Source organism: Rhinolophus ferrumequinum, chromosome 17, assembly GCF_004115265.2.
Source record: "Rhinolophus ferrumequinum isolate MPI-CBG mRhiFer1 chromosome 17, mRhiFer1_v1.p, whole genome shotgun sequence".
Classification (NCBI taxonomy): Eukaryota; Metazoa; Chordata; class Mammalia; order Chiroptera; family Rhinolophidae; genus Rhinolophus; species Rhinolophus ferrumequinum.
The window spans coordinates 21,967,641-21,979,671 of record NC_046300.1 but is presented as its reverse complement, the minus strand read 5'-3'; the positions used below and the strand labels follow the sequence as shown (position 1 = coordinate 21,979,671).

At 45.8% G+C, this 12,031-nt stretch overlaps 1 protein-coding gene across 2 annotated transcripts; it reads right to left on the bottom strand.

The window, feature by feature from the left end:
- Positions 1 to 292: 292 nt before the first annotated feature.
- On the bottom strand, positions 293 to 6,865 carry EOMES (eomesodermin). Of its 2 annotated transcripts, none has more exons than XM_033131581.1 (6): positions 5,634 to 6,865; positions 4,471 to 4,625; positions 3,707 to 3,828; positions 3,091 to 3,249; positions 2,945 to 3,006; positions 293 to 2,170 (listed from the first exon to the last, which is right to left on the bottom strand). In XM_033131581.1, exons 1-6 carry the CDS (start codon positions 6,506 to 6,508, stop codon positions 1,432 to 1,434), a joined length of 2,112 nt encoding a protein of 703 aa, XP_032987472.1. In that variant the 5' UTR covers positions 6,509 to 6,865; the 3' UTR covers positions 293 to 1,431. The 2 variants fall into 2 exon arrangements, with proteins under 2 accessions (XP_032987472.1, XP_032987473.1); XM_033131582.1 differs by having other exon boundaries at positions 297 to 2,113.
- Positions 6,866 to 12,031: the final 5,166 nt, after the last annotated feature.

Below are 12,031 nucleotides of genomic sequence, written 5' to 3'. Positions count from 1 at the left end.
AATCCTGGCAACCCCCACCCCTTAGTCCCAACACCCATTGTCCAGACTTCCCAGTGGGGTGAGGAAATAACCCCATTCATCTTCCAGGAAAAAAGAAGATAAACAAAAGCATCCTCAGCCCCCTGGTGACTACAGTGTCCACTTAGAGATTCTAGAGAGACTTCCATGGGGGAAAGAGGTTAGTGGGAAACTGGTTAGTGGGAAACTAGTTCATGCTGGAGAAAGCTGGAGGAGGAAGCAAAATAAGATTAAAGCAAAGATTAAAACCCACAGTACAGAAGACAAAGCTGTATCCGTTCCCTTAATGAACCACATTTATTAAAAATGACTAAAACTGTACATAAAAATCCAAGATTTCTAAAAAGCCTATAGGAGCTGTGGCATCAGGTTTTCTTCACATTACCAAGTTGGGTAGTGGGGTTGGCAAAGGAAGAGGATGAAATAGGAGTTTTTCCTTAGACACGGTTCAAGTTAGTACAGAGTAGCTGAATATGTTCTTAACTCTCTAAGAAGTAAACAGAATATTCCAAAATATGGTGGGGATGAGGAGAAAAACTATCCCCCTGCCCCTGCAGCTGTTGTCAGGTGATTTGCAATTTTTTTACAAAGCCAAAGCACCAATTTTACATACTCTCAGACACCTATATAGACTATTTGTACAATATATTCCACGTTATTCTACAGTGTATCTAAGCACACACAACTGTACACTTTAACATTTTTCTTTTTCTTTCCTTCTTCTTTTTTTTTACTCCCTCCCTTGCCTTCTCCTGAGTCCTACAAGCCAGGGGGGGTGGGGGGGGGAACAAAGAGGCCTAGCAAGTCAGGCAATCCTGAACTAGGGCAAACATGGCTTGTTTTGAAAGCCTGGGAGAAATCAAAGTCAGGTAAAACCAGCACCTTCACATTATTTTTCTTGCCTCCCAGGCCTAACCTCTTTTGTCCCTAACAGAAGGTAACAGCAAAAAAGTCCACTGTTCGAGCTCAAGGCCCAGCCCTTCTCTTCCAGAAGCAAAATACTTTAACCACGACAGGCTTCTGTTTGCTTACAGATTTAAAAAATAGAAATAAGAACCAAAGCTTTCAACTCATTTCATAGTGCTCAGCACTCAATCTTCAACAGCCTGTTTCTCTGAATATTTAGTGTCTCCAATAAATAAATCCACAACCTTGCATAACCTTCAAATTTTAAAACCCTTTAAAGTTCCTCCATTAACTTTACTTTGAAAAGAAACATAAAATACTAGGCTTGTTTCAGTTACCTGCAGCAATCAAAAAGCTTTGGCACCTTCTTTTAGAGAATTGCACAAAACAGGATGCATCAAGGTGGGAGGCAAACATCTTTTTGGCAACCTAAGCAAAGAAGACAGCAAAACACACCAAGTCCATCTGCAAAAAGTTAGCTCATTTTTATGAGGTTAAAATAACTCTTTAGGGAGTTGTGTAAAAAGCATAATACCCCCCCATTCCTTTTGAGGTGTCTTTACTGTACTCTTCAGCGTTAATGTCCTCACACTTTATAGAGGGAGAATTTTCATTGCTAGAGGTGCTGGGAGACAGCCGCCTTCGCTTACAAGCACTGGTGTACACCCCAGAATCGTTGGAATCAAGAGACTTGATGGAAGGGGGTGTCTCTATCCAAGAAGAGCTAATTTCTTCTTTGACTTTCTCCTTGGAGAGTTGATCTTCAGAGAACACAGGGGGGCTTGTTCTGGAGGTCCATGGCAGTCCAGCCGCCATCTTCCTCTGATAAGAACCTCGACCTCCCCATCCTGCCATTGCAGGGAAAGCTGGGTCTGGGTAATACCCCAGGGCATGGGATGTCTGGAGGGGCAAGGATTTAATACCATATGGGAGCAAGGTGCTGGAAGTATATTCAGACTCATAGGAACTGATGTCTAGTTTGTTGGTCCCAGGTTGCTGGACAGGTGTGACGAGCCACCGCTGGGGAGGGTTGGCCACCTCTTCGTTCGGTTGGGGTGAAAGGAGGCCGTTGGTCTGCGGCACGGTTCTTTCGCCATTATAATATCGGGCTTGAGGTAAAGTGTTGACAAAGGGCTCCGGGAAGAAGGACTGAACGCCATACCGACCTCCAGGGACAATCTGATGGGATCTAGGAGAATCCGTGGGAGATGGAGTTAACCTGTCATTTTCTGAAGCGGTGTACATGCTACAATATAAAGAGAAACACTTAAAAAAAAAAAAAAAAAAAACCTAATGTCCCCAAACAAACGAAATTCCCAGAAATAAAAAAGGCTGGTGTATGGGGCGCGGTACTGGGAGCGCTGGTCTGTTGGAATGGAGAGGTAGGAGATGCAGTGGGCCATTTGAGCTGAACTCTTGGTTCATCGAGAAAAGTTTCCCACCACCTAAGCAAAAGTTCCCTCTCAGGCACTAAGCATTTAAACCATAGACAATCCACCTTGGCTAGTCCTAGGATTTGAAGAACTTAGAGCAAGTCTCCCTTGTCAGTGGGATGGAAGGAATGCTTGATGTGCTGTGAGAAATCCCAAATTTAAAAGGCATTTGCAGGGCATTGTTGCTGATGTTGTGAAAATTACATCCTCTTAGTTTCAGGTTTTTCTTATGTTAATAAAAAAAAAAAAAAAAAAAAAAAAAAGGTGGGAGAGTAATAATACTTGCTCCTGGGAGGATAAAAAAGTTGGATTAAGTGGAAAGGAAGGTATGTAAATGCACATTATGAAAATTTCAAATCTCCACTTAAATGTTAAAGAAAAAAAAGGCTCCTGATTTTTAAGCCCTCAACATTTCTTTAGAAATTAAAGAAACACTTCTGCAAAAATTCTAAAGCCAGATTAGCCAAGATATATATGTAAAGATCCCAAATATGAAAGCTCTTCCTGGAATATGTCCTCAGGAAAGTGTTTGATTATGTATGCCCTGTTCAAAATGACATGCAAGTATGAATAAAAGCTGTACTTACGAATCATAGTTGTCCCTGAAGCCTTTTGCAAAGGGGTTATGGTCAATCTTTAGTTGAGTTATCTAGATAGGGGAGGAAAATAGTCATTGAGTGCTTTATAACCCTGGACCTCGCTTTGAGAGTTTTGGGATGTTTGGGATACTCACGTCGGTGTTTTGGTAGGCAGTGACGGCGATGAACTGTGTTTCTGAGAAGGTAAAGGTCTGAGTCTTCGAGGGCTCATTTAAGTCCTCCACGCCATCCTCTGTAACTTCTACAATGTGCAGTCGTGGTTGGTACTTGTGTAAAGACTGTAGGACTATCATCTGGAAATGGTACAGGAAAAGAGCGGTCAAATCCAAAAAGTCTCTTAGAGGCTCAACAAGAGTAGATTTTGACAAACTACATATTTGGAATGGGACTTCTGCCTGCTCCCCATCAACAGCTACCTTTTTACTACTGCCATTTTCAAGCTCTTGACACGGCCATTTTTAAAACACGGTTGGGTAGGAATGTTTGAGAAACATTCTTCCCTATTGGTTTCCTAATTCCTTCAAAGATTTCAGTATTTCTGTTCCTAATAGTCAACTCACTGTTACTGAAATCTAGTAAGAAAGCGAAAATGAGAAAAGTCAAAAATATAATAATAATAAAAAATAAAAAATAAAAACCGCTTAGAAATAGGCAAACAGATGACACTGTAAATATAAATACAGTGAAGAGTATGGAAACTTGTTAGAAAAGAGATCTAGAGCCAGAAGATACCCGCTCCTGTCACTCTACCTGAGTGTTGTTGTTATTTGCGCCTTTGTTATTGGTGAGTTTTAATTTCCCAAAGGAAATCTCCTGTCTCATCCAGTGGGAACCAGTATTAGGAGACTCTGGGTGGACATACATTTTGTTGCCTAAGAGAAAATGAAACAAAACACAAAACCCAAGCAGATAGGGCTGTTTACAAATGGAGAGTAAGTGGGAGGGATGTCTGCTACCTACGGGCAAGGTTTAAGAGCAAGACTTACAGCACAAATCTCCCCAGCACTAGCTGCTTAAGAAGGCCAGTGGAGACCAACCAGACTCCCCTAATATCCTCCCCCCAACCCCAAGGCCCCTGTGCTTCCAGCCTTCCCCACTCATCTTAACACTATCTCAAAATATTCAAACGGAGCAAACAGAAAATGCCTCAGGAAGTTCAAATAAAGCGGAAGGGGCAACATCTGATGGAAATAGTGGGATTTTTACAGGTGGGATTCCGTCTTGGGGAGGACTTTCTCAAGTGAAGATGGGAATGCCAGGAGTTTTTGCCACCGGGAGAGTTTGTGACAATGTATTGCCCAAACGCAGGGGTGGGGGTTGTGGAGTAGGGTTAAGTTTTGTATGTTGGTAGGCAGGAAGTCTGATTTAACAATTCTCTCCCTCAGTCAAACAAACACAAAGAAACTCCTGTTAACATCTTTAGGCCCCAGTTTAAGGGGGGGGTCCTACATTTAAATGTGAATTGCCAGAGCCGAGGGTCCCCCCCCCCCCCCCCGGGCCTTCTCTCTCCTCACCCTGCGTGTTATTGTCAGCTTTGCCGCAGGTCACCCACTTTCCCCCCTGGAAACGCCAGTGGTTCGGGTCCGCCAGCACCACCTCTACGAACACATTGTAGTGAGCGGCGGGATTGAGTCCGTTTATGTTGAAGCTCAAGAAAGGAAACATGCGCCTGTGCAAGGGAATAGAACCAGGATAAGCGATTTAATCCCGATGCCCAAAAGCAGGCCCATACTCGGCCAGGTTTGCGGACACCTGGGGTAGGGTCAGAGTACGACATTTAGAAGTCTACAGAATGAAAATACCGGTAGATAAAGTGACCCTTACTGTGTAAAATATTTGTGCGTTGACAACTCTTTGAACATCCCTGTTTCTATATAACTTGCCCCAAAGCTAATTACGTGTTTTTGCGCCCTCCCCATCAAGTTCTCGAGCCTTTTAGATGGTCATTCATTTTTCTTCCTTGATGTTAAAAACCATTCATTTTTATACGTACAAGTGCCAAAGAACAACATTAAGTTGTTCCTGTCAAAAAAAAATGTGTTTTTTAAAATTCTACTCATAAAATTAAAAGTCCCCTTCGAGAGCCCCTCTCCCAGCTCTCACTCCTCCCTTTCCGCAGATATAACTAACCACTGTTAGCAGTTGGATGTGTATTAGAACTTTCTCACCCGCGCAACCCAGCCAGGTCTGGCTCTAAGGCCTGCTACTCGGACCAACCCTCGGAAGCCGGGGCTCTGCTCCTCACGCCCATCCTCCAAAGGCGTCCCAGGGAGACCCAGGCGCCTAAAACTGCAGGAGCCCAGCTACTGCGCTCACCGGGCCAACCCTTGCACCTCCCCCCAGCAGCGGTTCCTTTCAGGCCAGAAGGGAGCAGCGTACCGCCGAGCGGGCGGATCTAGTAAATCCAGCTGTGTGAACAGCCTCAGTTTCCATTTTCGCCTCCGCCTTGTCAGTCCAGGTGAGGGTAACCGGAGGGAAGAAGCTGCCGTAACATTAACACCCTGCACAAACCGCGCGGGTGAGCAGGCCGGGAGGGACAACGAATTGGAAGATGCGGAGTCTCCCCTTACTGCGCCAGGCAAAACACTCTCCTAGCAAAGTGCAAACCCAGCCTTCCCCAGGACCACACATTCACTCTTCATCCCCGAGCCCCGGGGCCCCTCGGCGCTGCGCTCACCTGCCCTGTTTCGTAATGATCATCTCGGTTTGGTGGCGGTGGAATTTGAGCCACAGAGGCCGGTTGCACAGGTAGACGTGGGCGCGTAAATTGGAAGCAGAAACCTCCAAGCTCCCCCATCCTCCGCAAGAACCCGCGGCTGCCGTCCCAGGGTAGGGCCCATACAGCGGAGCTCCCTGGCTGTACTGATAGGCTCCAGGGCCACCTGCCCCGCCGCTGCTTGCGCCCGAGCCACTGCTAGCGCCGGTTCCGGGACCGAACTGCGCCCTCCCGGGTGGGCACACAGCCGCGGGGAAGCCGCCGGAGGGCAGCATGGAGCCATAGGGGTAGCGCGCCCCGTTGGGAGCCGAGTACACAGATCCATGGGGCGCCCCGGCTGCTGACTGGTACGGGAAGAGCGAGCAGGGCGCGGCCAGCTCGGAGCCCTGAGGCCCGGGGGACTGGAGGTAGTAGCGCTCCGAGCTCAGGCTGTCCATGGAGTAGCGCGCGGTGGCGGCGGCCGCCGCAGTAGCAGCGGCAGTCGCGGCTGAGGGCAGCTCCTCTTCCCCGCAGGGAGAGCCCTTGCGGCCGTCCGGGGGCCTTGGCTTGGCCACTGCCTCTCTGCTGGCAAAAGCGTCCCCGGTGTCGGCGTCACTGAGCATGACCGCGGGGGTTCCCGCGCTGGCAGCTGCGGGTTCCCCGCTCCCTGCCTCACACGAGAGGCTGCCCGAGAACTTCTTGGGCGCCTTGTCTAAGTCCAGCCTCTGAGGCGAGGGTGTCGCGCCAGGGAGGTGGCCGGAGGTCCCGCTGCCGCCTCCTCGCGCACTCTCCAGCGGGTAGAAGTGCGCGCCAGGCAGGTTTACCGAGCTCACCAAGAGCTGCTCCCCTAACTGCATGCTTTGCAAAGAGCAGACGGCAGTGCTTCCTCTCCTCCCGAGGCCTTATTATAAAGGCAGGATGCGTGAGCCAGCGCCCTCTTCCGAGGGGAAGGTAACTTCCCCTTCCTCCAGTGCCGGGGCTACCCACCTGGCGAGGCGCGGGCAGATAGGGCGCACTCGCGCGCTCTGAACCCAGTGTCCTTTCCGCAAGGAAAGTGCACTGAGTTTGAAAGGCAGGAGTGGAAACGCTCTCCTTTTCCTTCCCGGTGCTTCTAGCCTCTCTGGACCCGCACTCTCCTCCCACACTCACGCCCTGGTAAACGAGGACTTAGATGTCTGCTAGAGCTAGCCTTTCTGCCCTTCTCAACTGCCAAACTGTCGGTCAAGTTGACCACTTGGAAACTCGCAGGCTGTCATTGGCTGCTTTATATATGTGCTGCAAGGGAGGGGCTTCGCGGCCCCACAGCCTCGGGACCCTCCTATTGGCTGATGGGGGTGACAGTAATTCAATTAGGCATATACTAATTGGATCAAGTCGCCTTCGACTTTCTTTTCCTTCAGTCTGATTTCTTTTTCTTTTTCTTTTTCTTTTTCTTTTTCTTTTTCTTTTTCTTTTTCTTTTCTTTTTGAGACTCTACTGCTGTGAGAATCAATTCTGATGTCAGTATTTTGCTGGAGTTTAGGGGAACAGGGTTTGGGGTCTCCGTAGCAGGGTCCATCCACTCTCGGCATAGAAGTCATCTCTACGTTCTGAGTGGGGGATGCGGGGACGGAAGCAGGTTTTAGAGGCCCGGAGGGAGAAAGCTCAGCAAGCTGACTTGCTGGGAGGCTCCAGTCCCTGAGGGTGGGGATCTGAGGCTTGCTGGAGAGAGGCCCAAGCAAGTCTATTTCCTCGTCAGGGGCTGTAACTTCAAGGCACACTTTCCTCCGGATAGGGGAGGGCTCCCTGTCCTTCAACACACAAGAACCACTTTTTTGGGGTTCCATCCTTTTACTCAATGAGGAGGATTTGTGGAGAGGAACCTCGTGCTGGGATTTTGGGATTCGGGGACTGCTGTTCTTGAGGGCAGAAGCCCTCAGTTTATGAATCAAAAGTCTGGGGGGGTGGTAAGATACTGGAACACCCTCATCCTCACGCCAACATGCCTGCTTTCAGGAGGCAATTACGTTTACTCCCCACACTTTAAAATCCAAGCCACCCAGTTTCCCCAAATCTCGGATCTCCCCCCACCCATCTTCAGCTGGGCTTGACACCGAGAAACAAAGGTCCCCCAGCAGCCTCGCGGTTAAGATTCCCTGCGCCTCTCCTCTGCCTCACAACACAGAAGGTAGAATAATTAGTGAAATAATCAGTTTGATATTGAATGAAGTCCTTCTGCCCCAGCTGCCTGTTTCTCCCGTGCGTTTCCGCAGAGGTAGAGTTAAGAGTGATGCCATCATATTTTATTGTTTTATTATTACAAGAGAAGGGGCATATTTTGTTGCTGATAAGGACAAGCCTGAATATTCGCTGTTAATAAGCAATTACAGACGCGGCTTGTAATCGCTCCGGGAGCGCATTTTCCGGCTGAGATATCAGGACTCTCCTTCCCCAATCCAACACGATCACACGGGAAACTCTTCGCCCACAACAGATGAGGCAGCCACAGGATTTGTCGAGAGCTCACACCGGTGCAGAACGGCTCGAAGCTTTCCCAGCTAGGTTCAACCCACAGCAACACCAACAACGGCACCTCTGGGTTAGAGACCGAGGCGGTCCTTAGCGCAACTCGGACGCTCCTGGCCATTTACCAGTGTTTCGCTGTAGTGCAAGCCGAGAGCGCGCGAAGGTTCAGCGTCAAGGCACAGCTAGGGGGAGGGAGCAAGTTATGCGCGTGGGCCAGGGCGGGGGCCTTGTAGGTCCGGCGCAGAGCGGCCTGATGGCAGGTCGCTGGAAAGCTGGCCCAGAGCGCGCTGAGCCCTGCGCTCTTTGCACTCGTCCCACCGATTAGTTTAGTTCCGGTTTGGCTTCGCTCTCTGCTCTGATCACCCACCGTCCACTCTTACCTCCCCGGCGTTTTGTTTTATTTTGACCCAGGGAAGGCTTGAATAATTGAATTTTGCCAGTCCTTTCTGCTTTTGTAGACTTTATGATTTTCAAAGTAGAGATTCCCTGAGAGAAGTGAGAGAGCAAGGAAAGGAAGGGGGCGCGCGGATTGGCGGGCTTGGAGAACTATCCAGGTCAAGACTCGTTGGCTCCTCCACATAACCCTTGACCTGAGCTTCGGGATGCTTAAGGAAAACATAGGGATGAGCTCGAATCTCACATTATTTGAAGATAGGGTAGCCGGGGGTAGATAGCCGTTTTGCGCTTTATCACAGCGAGAAAGCGAGCCTCGGTATCCCTTCAAATTGCTTTCGAGGTGGCCAGGGAAGCGCTGCGCGTGGCAAAGTGCCATCGCAGGCAACAGGCATCGTTCCGACCCACTCTGGCGCAAATAACGCGAGCCAGCTGTCCCTCGCGCCACATCAGAAAGAGCTGATTTTATTCTAGCCCTTGAGCAAGCTCCTGAAAGTGCGTGGCTCATTCTGAGTGCTACCTAATTATTAAATATACACGTACACAGTATGTGTAATCAGTATAGTGTTGATTTTGGGGGCAAGAAACAGCAGTTTATCTCTCTCCACCTCCTCAACATATCTATTATTTTACCCAAACTTTAACCCATTTTACAGACACAGAAACAAAGAGAAAGAGAATAAAAATTCAGGCTCTAAATATCTGTTCTGGAGCAGAGTACAGCATTAGGAATAGAGACAGTGGAAATGTAATGGCTGTATGCGATGTCAGAGGGTAATAGATGGGGGAGGGGGGTTCACACAGTGTGAGGGATATAAATGATAAATGTCTAACTATTACATTGTTTTGTGCACCTGAAACTAATAAAAAATGTTTTAAAAAATGGAAATAGGGCATTCTCATTCCATTAATCCCATTTTTGACATTTTGTTTTATGCTCCCTACTCCCTTGCCAAAAATAAAGATTAATTAAAGCTTTCAAAAAAAAAAAAAGATCTATTCTGGGACTCAGGAGTTTTGGAACATGAAAAATATATATATATAAATATAATTTATATTATATTTTATGAATATATATTACAAATATCTTTTTAACATAATTAAAGGGACTGTCTCAATTAAAGATGTTTTTTTCTTACTTCATAGAGATAAGGAAATCACATTTAATGGTTCTTCTGTATTAATTAACTAACTACATTTTCATTATTACATATGGAATATACTAGTCTCAATGCCTGGAGAATTATGGATGAGGAAATCTGTGATTTTTCTACTTAGAATGGGCTTTCCTTTTGCTGACTCAATTTTACTTATAACTAGGGAAAGAGACATGGACATTATTTTCACATGTCTCAGCCGCCCTTTAAAATCCAAATGCTCTTTTCCAGAAATAGAAACAGAAAAGAAACCTAAGGCAGTGGCTTCTGTGAACACATCAGGCAGCACCCTCCTTAGATTGGGTGGGCAAATAACAGAGCCTTCCAGCCCGTTTGCTGTTTGATTTCAATTACACCCCAAGCTTCATGAAATCCAAATGAGACATTTATTGAAAGGTGCCTGGTTTTATGTGGCTCAACTGACAGTGTATTGGAATACACTGAACAAAAACATCAACACTGTGGAGGAAACATGGAGACCCCTTGGAACTCCAGACCCAAATGCCGGCTGGATTAACTCAAATCTTGCACCTTTCAGCCTGAGATGGAGCAAGCAGGCGCCTTTGAAGGTTACAATGAAGCCAAGGCCAAGCCTGTGTGAGTTTATTAAAGATCTCATACTGTTGTCTCAAAGACTACTAACTTCATGCCACTATCTCACTCTGATAACACAAAGTGATTGCTATCCTGGCTAGGGGACCTCTTTACCCCTTTCTCTCCCTTAAATGAAACCACTATCAGGACACTCACCTTTTAAAAGCAAAACTGAGAAGCATTTGGCTGTTACACGACTATTACACATCAAATACATATCTACATGTGTGAATAAATTACAGCGGTCAGTTATAGACGAGCGCAGTGATATACGGTTTACCTCTCCCCATCCCCCACACACAACCAAGGGGGCCTATATAAACGTCCCAATAAATTCTATTATTTTCACCCCCACTAAAAATGTGTTATCAAAACACTGTCCGTGTTATTCAAACACTTTGTAAATTCTGAGCAGACTTGCTGCCGGTTCTCCTTTTAACCCTAGGAAAACATTCCAACATTAACCGGTCACCAGCGCTTCGCCTGGACTCTGGGAAAACGTCAATGGGTTTTTTGTGGTGAGTTGGTCCTTTTACTATTTATCTATGGCCTTTTCTTTGTTGACGTTACATTTTATTTCACCATCTCGGGTTCACTGTTTGGCCCTTTGTTCTCTGATGGCCAGATCTGCCACCTCGATTTTCTGAAGGGGGAGGGAGCTTTCATCACCGTAAGGTTGTTCGTGTTCCACTTTTTTCTTTTAAAAAAAGAAAATGTCCCATAAGATAAAACATTTTGGCAAAGGCAAGTAGTGTTGATTCTGTTGACAACAGTTGAGATATTCCCACCAACATAGTTTCACTTTTATAACAATTTATATTTCACCGAGATACTAAAATAGACTGATCAGTGGCTTTAAAAAAATCACCAGGTCCATAAATGTGTTCGGCAAAGGGTTATGTTAAAACTTACTGTATTTTTTTCAAATAAACATGTCGAGTTTAACCTATTATTTTAGCTATCAATTCATATATTCAGATTCCTAAATGCAATGGTTGTTCACTGTTAAAATACCAGGAGCTGGGGGAATCCTGGAATGAAAAGTTAATGAACATACCAAAAGTTGCTTATTACAAAAAATAAATGATCTTTTCTTAAACACTGAATCAATAATTTTTTATGAGAGTAGTTTTTAATCTACAAATGATTAATTCCTGGAGTTAACTACTGTTTTATTGTCATTATCATCATCAACATATTTATGGAAGTACATAGATTCACATAAATAACAAGAAAAGCCACATGAAGCAAAGCAAATAAAGTAAATTACTTTCAAAAATAAATTATGGGCATGTTTGGCTAATTGTTGCTACATTAAAATATGAAAGACTTATACCAGTCTCCACCTGTCCTGCTTACTTTGCACCTTGAAAGGCCTGCCACTTAGTAGGTGCTCATCTGTTAATTGAAGGAAAAGGGTTACTGAATCTGTAAGCTAGAATACCTAAAGTCGCCCAAGGTGTCAGGTCTCAGGCTTCATAAACATGGAGATTAAAGTGAAAATGCTTTTGTTCTCCCTGAAAAAAATAAAAATTAAAATAAATGGAAAAACAGATTAGATTAATTAATAGAACAAGCGTTTTCATCTTGTTTAGACTTTTAAAGGTTTTAAAAGTCTTTTTTAGACCTTTCCTAACCCAAAGTTCTCACATTATTTCATGGCTTTTCGTGTCTATGCCAATGTGGACATTCTTCCACAGGAAAATAGAAAAGTCCGTGCCGGAATTGCAG

What these genes read in the sequence shown, in the direction of transcription:
- EOMES (XM_033131581.1), bottom strand. Translation starts at nt 6,508, where the DNA reads ATGCAGTTAGGGGAGCAGCTCTTGGTGAGCTCGGTAAACCTGCCTGGC. An exon ending in AGCTGACAATAACACGCAGG is followed by an intron (nt 3,829 to 4,470) that starts GTGAGGAGAGAG and finishes ATTTTCTCTTAG; the next exon opens with GCAACAAAATGTATGTCCAC. An exon ending in CAAATAACAACAACACTCAG is followed by an intron (nt 3,250 to 3,706) that starts GTAGAGTGACAG and finishes TACCATTTCCAG; the next exon opens with ATGATAGTCCTACAGTCTTT.